This window comes from Macaca mulatta, chromosome 9 (genome assembly GCF_049350105.2).
Source record: "Macaca mulatta isolate MMU2019108-1 chromosome 9, T2T-MMU8v2.0, whole genome shotgun sequence".
In the NCBI taxonomy this organism is placed as follows: Eukaryota; Metazoa; Chordata; class Mammalia; order Primates; family Cercopithecidae; genus Macaca; species Macaca mulatta.
This window is the reverse complement of record NC_133414.1, coordinates 126251076-126266846: the sequence shown is the minus strand read 5'-3', so window position 1 is coordinate 126266846 and position 15771 is coordinate 126251076. Positions and strand designations below refer to the sequence as shown.

The following is a 15771-nucleotide window of genomic DNA, read 5'->3' as shown; positions in this document are numbered from 1 at the left end:
TGGGAGGCCAGAGGCCAAGGCAGGAGGATTGCTTGAGGCTGGGAGGTCAACCAGCCTGAGCAACATAGCAAGACCCCATCTCAAAAAAAAAATTATTCAGGCATGGTGGTACACGTCTGTGGTCCTAGCTGCTCGGAAGGCTGAGGCAGGAGGATCACTTGAGCCCATCCAGTGGAGGCTGCAGTGAGCTATGTTTGTGCCACTGCACTCCAGCCTGGGTGACAGAATGAGACCTTGTCTCTTTAAAAACAAACAAAAAAGCTCAAATTTTGATTAATAAGGAAAGACATAGAAAAACAATGTTTATATGTCTTTACTCTGAATGCTACAATAGAACAAAAATGAGGTAGTTTAAGAAACCATCTGAATAAGGAGAATTCTTTCCTAATATAGTTAGGTTATTAACCTAATACTTATTTTATGCTTATCTTTATTATTAGTTGACTTTTGCAAATTCCATTTTTTTTTAATTCTACAAGTACACAACTGATACTATCATTTTGTTTTGCAGAATAATTCAAAGTTATATTTTACGGGAAGAGTCAGGCACACTTTCTTCAGAGGCATCTGATTTTAACAAAGTTCATTTAAGTAGACGGGGTGGCATCATGGCATCTTTATACACATCCCATCCAGCTGACAATGGATTAACATTGGAGCTCTCTTTGGAGATCAACCGAAAATTACAGGCTGTTTTGGAGGATACGTTACTAAAAAATATTACTTTGAAGGTATTTGTATTTCTCATTCATATGCCAACCAGTAAACATGGCAAAATGATGCCTGTTTCACAGTCTGATCTAGCAATTAACTGGGCTGTTTCTGTAATGCAAGACAGTCATTTTACCCGAAGATGAAGTTTTGTGATTTTCTCTTTTTAAAAAGTATAGTTCTTTATATTAGGAAAGATGAAAAATAGCAAAAATTAATTTTGCTATTTGATAGACACTAAGATGTCATTAAATTTATATTGGATGGCTTTGACATATAATTAGTTTTAATTTTTTAAGATTAAAAATTTTTTAAGAAACAATTTTTTAAGATTATGGCATTTCTGATTTATTTTTCAGCTTTATTTTCTTTTTTACAGTTAATATTTGACCCAACTATTTTATTTTTGCTGTGGGTGGGCCTTGAAAATTAGTACTGAGTTTAAAAATAATTTTAAAATCAGTAATAGTAAGAAATTATTTTATGCATTAAAAAATTGCTGTAGCTTCAGTAGAAAGTTTGAGTATTACTTTGAAATGGACAGGAGTACTTTACTGAAAACAGCTGGATCGCTAGTTTATCTGACATAGCATTTAGGGCTAACCACTCTTTCATTTTCAAAATTTAGGCAAAAAATAGTTCAAACTGAATTGTTTTATTTATTATACTTTTGTTTTTCTCTTCCCTTTCCCCTCACCCCAATTATTAAAGGAAAATCTACAAACACTTGGAACAGAAATAGAACGTCTTATTAAACACCAGCATGAACTAGAACAGAAGACAAAGAAAACCTAATACAAGCCTCCTGCTCAGTAAACAGACAAAAGCCACACAGGAGTAGGTGCCACTGACCACTATCGTTGGACACTTTCTTCCACTTTTTGTTTCAGCCAGTAAAAATATTGTTTTGCTTCATCTGTACACAGAAAATATCCTTTTACAATATGATTGCATTGCTATATATACTGTAAGACTGAAAGCTTTGATGAAGTTTGTTTTTGTATGGTGTAATATAACAGCCTGTCATTGAATCTAAACAACTTAATTTGCTTATATTCATAAGAAATGTTGAATATTACAAGGGCTTTTATCAAGCCCTTTGTTCATATTTCTTCCCTTTAAAATACATAATGTCAAAAATGACTCACCTTTTAAAAATTATGTATAAAAAGACAGGTGGTAAGCATTCAGTAATACACTATTTCTCCAACATCAAGACAGCTTAAAAAAATGATAAAATTTTTTATTTTTATACTCCAGCATATTGGGTGAGTTTTAGGGATGCGTATGAATACTTAAATCTTCTAATTTCAGTTTTAATGAAAGCTGAACTTAATAGGAAAGCTAGCTGTTGGTAACCAGCAATGATCAGTCATTATTTACCTCTGTCAGGTTTTCTTATCGGTTTTAGGTACATTTTTTCAGATTCTGATTGTTTGAGTTAATGGTTGAATTTTTAAAGTTTTTAGTTACTTAAAATATGAAAAATCATTAATTTATAAAATTTCTGTGGAGTTTACTTATATTTTAAATTGTGAAATGGATCCTATCATGAGAACAGAGAGATGAATGGTTCTTTGAAACTGAAATACTTTAGTTTTACTGACATTGTGTAAAGATAAATATTTATGAAGAACCACCTTCCAAAAGAAACCAGCATATGGCACTATAAACTATTTCATTTGAGCACCATTCTTCAACATTGATATATTAATTATGTATTGTAGTGGAGTGATCATACAGTTCCCCCACATGTGATGTTTCAGTGTATTTATTTAAAACATAAAATAGTCCAGGTGCAGTAACTCACACCTGTAATCCCAGAACTTTGGGAGGCCAAGGCAGGAGGATCACCTGAGGCCAGGAGTTTAAGACTCGCCTTGGCAGCATAGCGAGACCCCCATCTCTACAAAGAAATTTTAAAAGATTATCCAGGCATGGTGGTGCATGCCTTTAGTTCCAGCTACTCGGGAGGCTGAAGTGGTAGAATCACTTGAGCACAGGAGGTCAAGGCTGCAGGTGAGCCATGATGGTGCCACAGCATTCCAGCGTGGGCAACAGAGCAAGACCCTGTCTCTTAAAACAAAACAAAAAAACCTCACACGTACCTAAAATAAGTATATATCTGTAACCAAAGGAACTTAATTTTTGAGCCAAATTTTTCTATCTTGTTGGATTTTTTACAATATTTATTTAAGATATACACTTAAGTGTTGCCATAGTATCAATATTTCTATGTCATTGAATTTTTTCTCACCCCTTATTATTTCTCACTTACAATTTCTGAGTGATTTTTCATATTTCATTATCTTCAGATCATTACTATAATAAGATACCTTGGCTCTTGTGCAGATACTGCAGCAAGCCTTGTTTGGTTTGGATTTTTGCCTCCCTTTTTCTCCCATTAAGGGAATTAAGCTTTGGGATGATGGATTAAAAGCCTGTAAAGAATTGTATGGGCTCTAAAAGTTGGGCTCATTGTGGCAATATCCTTTTAATGTGTTTTAACATTTTTTAATCAACATTGTTTAAAAAGATAATTTACTAAGGATTAGATTATTTAATGAATGTCTTTTTTTCTATATATTGAGTTAGATGTTATCCCAGAACAAATATCTTTTCACTTCAAAATGAAAATATGTGTTCAAAGATGTTTTATTTTTAGAATAGTTATAAAAACTATTAGTCTTAACATAATGTGTCTTGTTCTTTTTACCATTAATAATTTATCAAAATGAGAGGGAAAGTGCAATCAAATCTGAATTATTTTACCATTTGTTTCTAGACACACTAAACACTCCTAAAGACTACTTTGTGTAGGCAGCATAACTAAATTTTTCTAGTTTCTTATGATACAGATTCATAAACTACAGTATTTGGATTTTTTCCTCCAAGGCACAAAATGTATAATGGAGACCAAATAGTGATCAGATCCATAGTATCCTATGCCTCTACACTTTAAAATGTGTATACATTTTAGACAAAAATGCACACTCCAGTATTAATATTTGTGCTACCATCTACTTGGAGAAGTTTAGTGAGAAAATTTTAGAAGAAAACTATTATAAACAATATTTTGACTCTATTACCTTTTTTGCCTTACAAATTTTAGAAACTATGGAAATTTTTTAAAGAAAATGCTTTAGTTTTCTTTTGTTCTTCAGTGTCTACTGTGTGCTTTTGTATATGGATCAGGACTGAGCAAAGTAATCTACATGTGTCAGAGATACCTATCTCTAATTCACAGACAGCTCCTGATGTAAGGATTTAGAGGGCCTTCTGCCCTCTAAATACATGGCGAGAAGAATGGGGTATCTGGAAAAGGAAAATGATCTGGATAAATCTGAAACCTGGAGGGAGGTTTGTTTTATATGTTCATTATTGGTTGTACATATCAAGGCTGTTTTGGTTATTTAGCAATATTTTGGTTTATTTGAGCTGGAAGTGATTTTTTCTGTGTATGTATATGTATACACTTAAATAGGTTTTAATTTTGAAGTGAATATTTTCCGTGACTCCATTTTCCCATACCACTTCAGACTTTAGCCTGTTTAGTTTTAAGGACTGAAAATGGTAGATTTGGGCAGAAGAATAAATTTGAACTTTGATGGTGTTTTTTTTGTTTTTACTTTCTATCTTCATACCCATTTAAAGCGATTTAGCTTGAAATTAAATTTTATCAGGCTACCAACATGTTATTTATTTATTTAATAAATGCATTTATTGAAAACCTATATTATTGTACTGGCACCATACAGGGTATTGTATTTATACTAGTGAGCAGACCAGGGCATTTCCATCCTCATGGAGTTTATGGTCTAATCAAAATAGCTGGGGCCAGGTGTGGTGGCTCACCCCTGTAATCCCAGCACTTTGGGAGGCCGAGGTGGGAGGATTGCTTGAGCCCAGGAGTTTGAGACCAGCCTGGGCAACATGGCAAAACCCCATGTGTACAAAAGATAGAAAAAATTAGCCGGATGCAGTGGCACATGCCTGTGGTCCTAGCTACCCAGGAGGCTGAGTTGGGAGGATCATCTGAGCCTGGGAGGTTGAAGCTTGCAGTGAGCTATGATTGCCACTGTACTCCAGCCTGGGTGACAGAGTGAGACTCTGTCTCAAAAAAAAAAAAAAAAAAAAAAGGAAAGAAAATAGCTGGGAGAACTGGGAGACAATCAGAGCAGGTCTTGGACTTCTGTGGCTCATCTCAGCCCTTTATAACTAGCCTGAGAAGAGGGTTTATCTACTTGTGCAAGTGGCCCAGAAATCACTCTTACATGAGGCTTTGGAAAATCCTTGCAAAGGTACGCTGAGAGTAAATTACTGTTTTCCAGGTGGTTCTGCATGTTTCCTAACTTTTGTCACAGTTTAATGTTTATTATTTAAGAAAAATTTAAAAAAATCCAAAGACCAGAAAATGGCATTAGATTTTTTACCATTAAATTATTAATGCCTATTTGGTGCTCATAAAGATTAATCATGTCACGCATGTTTCCAAACTTTCTTTTGCAATATATTATTTTCTAAAAATTGTTATATGCAAATTTAAACCAAGATTTATCAGTAAAAGAAAAAAATAGAATCCTTGATAATGTAAATGTTATTAGATATGCTACCCTGGTGAAAATATTTTTATAAATCATGTTGTCATTTATGCTTTATGAATGGTTATTCCAGTAGCCTATTTTTTGATAACCTTTTTTTTAAAAGCAATTTTTTTTGGACACCAAGATTGTTGATTTTTAATTAACACCAGTTGGTGGCACTAGAAACCTGAAATTTTTCAAGGATGAACAAAGAAAAATTGAAAAGGTAATCTAAACATGGAGAATTTTTAGGAAAATAAATGAAAAATATAATTGTATATTAGAGATGTATTTTTCTTCTGGAATGGAATTCTTTTTTAAAATGCAAATGGCTATCCATTTTGACTGCAGTGATGAAACTTGTCTTCCAGAAGACATATATATATGCGTTTGTGTGTATTGTACAGATAATCTTTAATTTGATTACACTGTTTGTTGTAAATATGTTTCTGTATAAAATGAAGCTTTTCAAGAGGATTCTATGTATATATTGTACTTATTAAATAGGTAATGCCTGTTTACGAACTTGTAGTTTAATGGCATCTTTAATTATTTGTTTATATACACCATTTGGTAAACAGACTGATTCTTCAGACTGTTGGCAAGGCTTACTCAAATAGCTTCAATTTTCTTTTTTTTAACTAGACTGGGAATTTTTGCTTTCTATAGTTGTCTTTATTCTATCAATATGATTGGAAGTCAGTGAGCAATAGTAAGCAGATTTAAGTTGAATGCTAAGTTGTATTTTGAATTTTTGTTTAAATTATTGATAGCAAAACTTAGCCTTTGTATTTATTGGTTTTCACACTGCTGTAAAGAACTGCCCCAGACTGGGTAATTATAAAGGAAAGAGGTTTAATTGATTCACAGTTCTGCATTGCTGGGGAGGCCTCAGGAAACTTGCAATCATGGTGGAAGAGGAAACAGGCATGTCTTACATGGTGGCAGGCAAGAGAGAGAAAAAGGAGGAAGAACTTGCGAACACTTATAAAACCATCAGATCTTGTGAGAACTTAACTACCACGAGAACAGCATGGGGGAAACCGTCCCCATGATTCAGTCACCTCCCACCATGTCTCTCCCTCAACACTTGGGAATTATGGGGATTACAATTCAATATCAGATTTGAGTGGGGACACAGAGCCAGACCACATGAGCCTTTTACAGAAGGCTCTGGGCCCATTTGTAATGTGAAAATTTCTTATTTGGTAAGCCAGTGATGTGTTCAGATTTTCTGTGAAATAGAACTCACTTGCCATGAAGTCTAGCTTCAGTAATAAAGAACTAAGTATGTTCAATAAGAAGACATGAAAAAGGCATTAATTCAATCAAGTGAATATGTGTGGGATGAAATATTTCACATAACAAGGCATTGGTTTCCATTGCTCTAACAGTTCTGGTGTGCTTAAATTATGCCATATAACTTACTGAGTTCTCTATTGGAAAGAATCTCCTGAAATCAAGATCTGTAGAGTAAGTGTAAAATTAATAAAGTAAGTTTTCTAACATACTTAACAGGCTGCTTTCAGTAGCCTGTGGATTTGTTTGCAAGAGAAAGGAAGATACAGGGCAAGAGGGTAAATCAAGGAAAGATATTAGCTTGTGGTTCTTGATTTAGGTCCACGTAGCAGGACAGTAGTGACTTGAACTGGAGGTGATAATTATGAGCAGAGGCTTTTAGTGGCTCCTTTATATTCGGTTAACTATATCGAAGTACCATTCACGTGGTCAGTATGACCTGCAGTCATGAGATGGGAAGGCCATTCTGATGAACTTATATCCAAATCTGTTTTTTCTTAATAAAAATAGCTTAAGTTAATGAATGCAGAATGAGTACCTGCTCTTCAGGAGCAGCAACTCAGAAGCATTCCTCTGTGATTAACTGATGCTAATGCTGAGTTTTAATAAGTTTTAATGACTGTCTGAGAATAGTGTGACCAGACTTGATGTTTCTGCCCAGTAGATTATTAATTATTAATTTCTAACTTACACTTTTGAAGAAAACGCACACTTTTAAAAATTAAAATTTGGCAATATGACAATTAAAAAGACTGCTTATGGGATACTGTTATGTTAAACTTCAGTTACAGGATGTTAAATCCTTAGAACTAACTTTTCCCCAGAAAAACGTTAATGGAAACATCAGTTGCTTTTCAGACTTGATAGTTGTTGCTTCAAAAGGTGGATTTACACAAATATCAAGTTAAAAAACAAAACTTTAGTACATAATGAACTGCATTTATTTCTGTATGCATCCACATTTCAGTGTTTAGTGGTCCTGAACAGAAGTGGAAAAACGAAGCAATTTGCTAGGAGGTCAAGCCCGCCAATTTCAGGGGTCTACCATGCACACCAAGGTCTCAATCCCTTCCGAGGATCTTCAGACGCAACTGCGACGCCAAAACCAAAATATGCACTGGATTCAAAGTTTTGTTCCAATTGTCATATTTCAAACTAGATCCCAATGAATTGGAAGGATGACCAAATGACAGCCCTGTTCAAAACTTCTTCAATTTCTAAAAGCAAAATCAATTACAGGAAAAAAAAAAAAAATACAGAGGGATTATGTGTGCTTATGAGTGTCTTCATGTGCCCTTTCTCCAAGTTTAACCACCAAGGACTTTGAGAGCTGACAGGTCTGAGTAACCTTGGAGACAATTCACTTTATCAAAACCTGAGCTAAAAACAACGCATCAGCTGATGATGACCGCAGAGAGTGGCAGGACTGAGGACCCAATATTCATTTTGTAGCCTGGTGGAGAGTGAATAGTGAGGGAGGTCAGGGAAACTTTCCAACCTTACCTAATCGCTTCTGGCCAAAGCAAGGATGTCATGGAAAGTGTTGGGTGGTGATGGTGCAAAAGGAACTTGAGGAGAAGGGGAGAAAAAGCACCCCTCAAAGCTGGGGAAGAGAAGATATGGAGAAAGCCCTAAATTCCTCATTGAAGGCCAATCTCAGAGGGAGGCATTGGTTCCCATTGCTCTAACAGTTGTGGTACACTTAAATTATGCCAGGAAACTTAATGAGTTAACTGTTGGAAAGAATCCCCTGAAACTAAGATCTGTAGAGTAAATGTAAAATTCATAAAGAAACCTTTTCAACATAATAGTCTGCTTTCAGTAGACTGTGTATTTGTTTGCAAGAAAAAGGAAGATTTAGGACAAGAGGGTAACAAGCCCCCAGAGTAGAGGGCTGTTGCAGGGAGGGTAGGACCTAGGGGGAGGGGTAAGGAGAGAAGGCAGAGAGCCCAGGCCATGTAATCAACAGAAAAAGGTGATTGTGTGTTGTGTCTTTTCACAGTTAGATGTGCCCCACCAGTTACAATGGGAGTCAATTTAAATATACTTACCTTGATCCCAGAGTTTCAACCCTGTGGACAGTGGTTACACTTGACAGGATAACTTCGTATAGCACAACTTATTTCAAACGGACCAAAAATTGGTATCATTTAGTATCTTAAGATAAATTTCCTTTGAATGGGAGTTTCCTTTCCAGTCCTTTGAGGTCTACAAGACATATCTAGAAAATTTACTACTGTGGAAAATGAAGACTCCTTTAAGTGAATTCGGGGGAAGGGAAGGGCCCATGGTTTTTCTTTTTAATTAATTGCTGTAACATTGTCCTTCAGCAGGCTGAGGGAGTTTCATATTTTCTTTAGATATTGTTGGGCGCTAAAGCTCTTGCAGGACAACTTCGATGCTTTAAGAATTCTGCCATTTTGCTAGCACTGATACGGATCTTGGGCCCACCACTTCACTGGAACTATTAACTCCATATTAATTTTCATTACAAATCTTGCAAAGGGGGTGCTTCTGGGTATTTAGGTCTACATTCTATTTTAAGACTGGATGTCTGGTTTTCATAAATTATTCTTGGCGGCCCAGTCATCATTCCTGTCCGTCCTGTAAGTGACATGTCTTTGTCATCTTCTAGACCCCAGTTAACTGTGCCATCTGCTGTTTTCTGGCCGCCTGCAAGTTCTTCCAGCAATCGGAAACTGCGAGGGACCTTTTTACTCCCAAGCCTATGGTAGCTGCCACCTTCCGCCGCTGTTGCTCCCTAACTTACATACTTGATTCTTACTTAAAAAAAAAAATCTCAAGGTGGAGGGAAGCATATATTTAAGAAATATTTTATTTCTGAGGAATTTCCAGCCTTTTTCCAACAGCCAGGCTTTTTGACAGACTACCTGCCCCTAATTGCACTCCATAAAAACAGATAGGCTATTATATTCAAGAGAAGAATCTCTACCACCTAACCCAGTACAAAAGTTCTGTTGAAAGTTTAAGATCCACTGAAATAACCAAGCTTGTCCACAGGTAACTTCTAGTTACAGTAACTCAGGAAATACATTAAATACTAGAGTAGCTTTCCACATTGTCCATTTAACTAAGTGTAGTTTTTTTGTTTTTAGCCACTAAAGCCCTAAGGGTGTGGGGGAAGTGTTTTCAGCATCTTCCCACTTTGCTTGTCCCAAGAAACATCAGTTAAACCTGCCACACCACCTAATGGTTCTTGGTCTGGCCCCTCGGTGAGTTCTGACTCGGGAAGACACCCTCCCTCGGTCCCCCAGCTTGCTGCCCTTGCTCTAGGTCTGGAGCTGTGGGGCTGGCCACCTCTGGGAGAAACACTTTGTGTCTTGGTTCTGCTCCCGCTAGAGCTCCTATGGATGCCATCTCTTCCCCAGAAACCGGGTCCCTAGGTGTCCCTACCAAAGGGGTGTACTTCTCTGGACTCTGAACTAGCTTGTTCCTAGACTTTGTGTTTTGCTTTGTGTTAATTTGAGGTCAGGGTGGAGGGGATTGTGCAGAGAGCCTGCTGGGACAAGCAGGCTGCAAAGGGTGTTTCTGGTGTCTCTAATTGGAATTCCGAACTCTTTCTCATAGAAATCATATTTTAAATAGTGGATACTATCTTAAGAACTTGTCCCAGTTTATGAGTAAAAAAGGATGAATGTGCTTGCCTAAAAACGCTTTTCACTGTTTTTCTTTGATACGATTAAATGCTTTCTAAGCTCTGAGGCATCAACTTTCAAAAAACAGTTGAAGCAGAAGTACCAGGGGCCTTCCAAGATACTGGATGATCCAATCTCACAAAGGTGCTCCGAAGTGTAAGTGGTTAATACTAGTAACTTGTATGTCAAAGCCCAAGATGTTGCTGATGATTTTTAAAGATCATACTCGACCCACAAGTATAGTACAGTTCCCATTTCAGCAACAACTTGATACAGAGCAGGAGAGAATGTTTTCCATTTGTCTGTGCCCACTCGACCCACAGAACAAACACCCCGTCCTAAACAACCAGAACACTTCTCACCGTCCAGAGCTGGTTTGGCTGTGTCTACGTTTCCTCCATTATCCTGTTGGGGTGGGCTTTTATTGACCAGGTCAGTCAGGTGAGTGAGAGATGAAAGGTAGAAGGAACCAAGTTCAGCAAGAGTCCTTGTCACATTTGTCAAATTGCAGTTGAGGTGATGGGAGGGCTCCACGTCACAGAGAGGCTTACACATTGGATGGCGGGAGTGCCGCATGAAGTAGGACCAGCAGCCTTTAGGCTAATGTATCGTGTTTATGGAGGATGTTCCATGTGAATCCATGGTGATTCCTGATGTCACTTTGTACGTTTATAATTATAAATCAACCTAGAGATATACCAGCTTGACATCTATGTATGTATTTTTTAAGGAGAGGGTTCTGGAAAGATATAAAGTCCTAGCTATGGTAACCTTGTATGTATGTGTGTTGGAGGGATGGGGAAGAGGGTACAGGGTTTTTGTGGAATTATGTATTATGTGATTTAAAGTTGACTTTTATGAACTTTTTTAAAAGAGCCAGTTCATCTTAAGAAACAGTTATTCAGAGTATACCAAAGCGTTTTTCCAGGTTAACCTGTTTTCAGATGCTCATTAACAGATAAATATGCAGCATGGAGTATTGCAATCTGTGGAAATGAAAAGCAGGGACCTTACTAGTTTTTTGCAAGGGTGGAGTAGGGTAAAGACCAAGTTCGAATACAGGTGAGATCTGGCGGGCGTAGTTCTCACTTCCTGGTGCCGCTGTCTACATGATCCATCCCACCACGAAGTTACAAAGCCCCCAAGTGATTCTGGATACCTGTTCTCTGTTCTCAGTGTAAGAAAAGTAGCTCCATCATCATACATGGACACAGTTTGTTTATCCCCTGAGGTGCTGTTATGCATTTTCCAAGTTTACTTAATGCTATAGTTACTTAGAAAGCAGACTAGTATTTAGCAGCTATTCTGGTCAGAAATCAAATGCAGCATACTCTAGTGCTTTCGTATTTTAAGAATGTTTTCCCTTCGAAATGATAACACACATTTAAAGGAAACATATTAGTGGAGGGATAGACAACAAATACTAATTAACTGCTTTGATTGAGGCTCAGACAACCCTATGAGGTAGGAAACTGAGGCTCAAATAATTTACCCCAGAGCTTACTGCTAGGGGTAGTAAGAGTTCAATTTGTGGAACTGGAATTTGAACTCAGTTTAGGGATGCTTTTGCTATTCTCTGCTGCTTCCCAAAAGTCAAAAGTTCTAACACCTTGGGAAGTGGGGTAAGGACATATTTAGATTCCTTTTCTATGCTTAATATGCTTTTAACAAAAGTATCAATAATTAGTTTAAAGAAGATGCACATGCAAAAGAGCGTGTGATCTAGCAAACTCTTCGTTGGAGACTTGGTGCCTCTATTTTCATCTTTTGATTGTCTTTTGACTTAGCTTTTCCTCTAACCACAGTCAAAGAAGGGAAATAAAAACAATCATTTTATTTCCTCTTAAATTGTAAAGGTGTATGGAGGGGGAATCATAGGTAATAAATCACATTGTAATTTTCTTGACAGTCTGGACAGCGAATAGGTGTTCCTTAAGCTTTTTTTTTTTTTTTTTTTTTTTTTTTGAGACAGGGTCTCACTCTGTCACCCAGGCTGGAGAACAGTGGCATGGTCAGGGCTCACTACAGGTTCAACTTACCAGACTCAGGTGATTCTCCTGTCTCAGGCTCCCAGTAGCTGGGATTATAGGCATATGTCACTAAGCCCGTCTAAATTTTTTTGTATTTTTTGTGGAGATAGAGTTTCTCTATATTGCCCAGGCTGGTCTCAAACTCCTGGGCTCAAGCAATCAGCCTCCCTCGGCCTCCCAACGTGCTGGAATTACAGGCGTGAACAATCGTGCCAGCCAGGTGTTCCTTAAGTTTTAAATTGCCTACACACATACCTTCCCGTGCACTGCCTTGTGGATGACTGTAACAGAGACTCCCTTTCCTGACCATCTCCTTCAAGGGCAACTAGAGGAGGCAACGGAGGACCGTAAGGGGCCCTGGACTTGGACTGGGAAGACCTTACCTTGCCACTTTTTGTGAAACCGTTTACAAATCACCTCATTGAGCTTCAGTTTTCTCATCTGTAAAATGGGGATGAGAAAGCCCGCCTGGCAGAGCCATTCTGTAAACAGGACAATGCGTGGGAAAGAACTTTGAAAACTGCAAAGCTCTGCGACATGGACATATTATTAAGCTAAATTTTCAAAAACAGAGGCCTAATTTCTGTTTAAAAAATGTGATTATTAAAAAGGTTGAAGGATGTCCATATGTGTACTGTAAAAGTTGTTGCTTTAATAACATAAACTTTACAACCAAGCGAAAAAATACCTTTAAATATGCATTCATGTGTACTTGCAAAGAAAAAGTTCTGACTGGATACATACCAGACTCCACAGTAGTTTCTCCTGAAAATCACATTATGGAGTGGTGGACTTTCTATTTGAATTTATATTTTTCTGTTGTTGGAAGTTTTTGAGTGAGTATGTATTACTTTTGCTATAGTTAACTTTAAAAATTATTATTCTAGGAATCATATCCTGATTTTTAGAGGGCTATATGCCTGGCCCTCTAGGAAGGTGAAAGGGGGCGAGTGTGGAGATAGTATGTGTATATATACATTTATTGTCTAGAAAGATCCTAATGTTCAATTTTCTGAATTCTTTGGAAGAGACTGGGTTTGGGAAGAGGTGGGAGAAGGTGATGTGTGTTGCTGAAAGAGAGCTACGGCCTTCTGAGCAGCATCGCCTGAGATCTATAATCCAATTCCAGTTTCAGACCTTGGTTTGACTTTTCAACAGGTACCAAGAGACACCTGGAGCCTAATCCCATTTCTACAAGTGGATTGGTAGGTGTAGCCACTGCATTTGGAGAATAAGTACGATGGAAGAATGGAGGAATGCTGTGTGTGTGTTCTACTCATTCTCAACCCAGCCCCTTCCTCTTGTGCACAACCACACAAAGTCAGCAGGGGAAGTGTTCAGATGGCTGGAGCTTTTTAATTCATCATTGTCTGACATTCTCAGACACAGCTTCTGTCCTGAGGGCCTGCTTCTATTGTATACATAGTGTGTGGGGGGGTTAACTTTTTATAGGAATGGGGAAGAAAAGAGAAAAAGCACTGTAAGGATTGGAATGTTTACTAATTCCAACAAAAGGGAGGTGTTTGCATGAATTGCATCTGAACCGCCCTTGGAGGGGAGTCTAGATGTTACATTTCCAGCCACCCTTTGTGTGGGACACAGAGATGGTGCTGATGAAGATGAGCAGCCAGACAAGCAGGAACGTCTCCATACCTGTCACCCCGCCACATGGTTCGCTCTCATTCTCTTAAATGTAATAAAGCTTCCCCCTCAATACTTTGCTGAGGTTCTGTGGTGCTTCCAAAGCAATATATATATCTTAAGCACTGCTCCTAACTCAAATGATAAATGTTTTGATAGAACGTAGACTCATTGCTGCCACTTGGACTCAGCCATTATGCTAAGCAAGAAACACCTGCTAGGCCGGGGCAGTGAGTCCTGCCTGTAATCTCAGCACTTTGGGAGGCCAAGGCAGGTGGATCACCTGAGGTCAGGAGTTCAAGACTAGCTTGGCCAACATGGTGAAAGCCCGTCTCTACTGAAAATATAAAAATTAACCAGGTGTGATGGAAAGAGCCTGTAATCCCAGCTACTCGGGGGACTGAGGCATGAGAATCGCTGAAACCTGGGAGATAGAGGTTGCAGTGAGTCGAGATGGCACCACTGCACTCCAGCCTGGGCAGCAGAGCGAGACTCCTTCTCAAAAAAAAAAAAAAAAATTGGCCGGGCGCTGTAGCTCACACCTGTAATCCCAGCACTTTGGGAGACCGAGGTGGGCAGATCACTTCAGGTCAGGAGTTCGAGCCCAGCCTGGCCAACATGGTGAAACCCCATCTCTACCAAAAATATTAAAAATTAGCTGGGTGTGGTGGTGCGCACCTGTAATCGCAGCTACTGGGGAGGCTGAAGCAGGTGAATCGCTTGAACCTGGGAGGCAGAGGTTGCAGTGAATCCAGATTGCGCCACTGCACTCCACCCTGGGTGACAGAGCGAGACTCCATCTCAAAAAAAAAAAAAAAAACCACATATGCAAAATAAGTGTTCCATCTTTGTCCAGATTTTCTGCTTGCTTTTGTATTGAGTATTTTATAAAATTTGATTATATTTTCATTACGGCTTTATGAATTATGCCTCTTTTTAAAATGTTTTTGTGGTTGCTGTAGAGTTTAATAAGATATCTTAAAAATATGAAACTCTTCATATATTTGACAGTCATCATTGTGCAGAGCCTTGCTGATATTCTGTGACAGACCCAAATTTACTACACATGCTCTGAAGCGATCACCTTTTCTAGAGTTTCTTCTGCCTGCTTTTGAGTTGGATGACAAGAAGCAAAGACCAACAGGTCCTCTAGACCAGCGTCAGAAATGGAGAGCCCTTCGAGAGAGAACATCCAGTTCCAGAGTGACCAGACTATCAGGATAGGAAAACTGAAAACAAAATTCTGAGCTTGCTTTTATTTTGCTAAGTATGGATGAAAAATTTTTTTTCCCTTTACTATCACTATTTCATAAACGACAGGATGTTTTAACACTGAAAATAAAGGTAGAAAGAGTCAACTTTCAAATTGAATGACTTCAACTCTACAAAATATTGTATTTGTTTTCTTCACCTCACAGTAGCCTGGTATTTGACAACCACTGATGTGGTCCAACCCCTTATTGTAAGATGAGGAAAAAAGCTGGTAGGAGGAAGTGTTTTGCCTGAGGTTACACCAGGCTAGCCTTTTCCTGGCTTTACAGGGACTAATGACCTTTGGGTTCTGTAGGTCCTTGGAACCAAATGAACTAAGGAAGCTCTAAAGATGAAGGATGTGTTGCTTATCTATTTATTGCCTCACAGCTCCAAATGCATTCTTCAATACCTGTAATATTACAAGAGAATTCCTTTAAACATTTCTCCACTAAAGGGAGTGTGGTGTTAAGATTTCTCAGTAGAGGGCCATGGAGGCACATTCCAGGACAAAGAGGCTTCCCCAAGTTTCTGGGTGAGGCTGGTGTCAGCCCTGTGAGTGTGAAGATTTCCATCCAGTGTAGCCTACCCCAGCTGTGG

The 15771-nt window shown here is 38.3% G+C and overlaps 1 protein-coding gene and 1 pseudogene across 4 annotated transcripts in view; one reads left to right on the top strand and one right to left on the bottom strand.

The window, feature by feature from the left end:
- CCDC186 (coiled-coil domain containing 186) overlaps nucleotides 1-5819 on the top strand; it is a 55270-nt gene extending 49451 nt beyond the window's left edge. For 3 of the 4 annotated variants that reach the window (XM_077945463.1, XM_001118656.5, XM_077945462.1), the window contains 2 exons: nucleotides 512-731; nucleotides 1423-5819. In XM_077945463.1, coding sequence (XP_077801589.1) covers nucleotides 512-731; nucleotides 1423-1506 — 304 coding nt within the window. In that variant the 3' untranslated portion in view covers nucleotides 1507-5819. 4 annotated transcript variants of the gene reach the window in all.
- Nucleotides 5820-8744: 2925 nt separating this feature from the next.
- On the bottom strand, nucleotides 8745-9210 carry LOC114669862 (ubiquitin-conjugating enzyme E2 variant 1 pseudogene; annotated as a pseudogene).
- Nucleotides 9211-15771: the final 6561 nt, after the last annotated feature.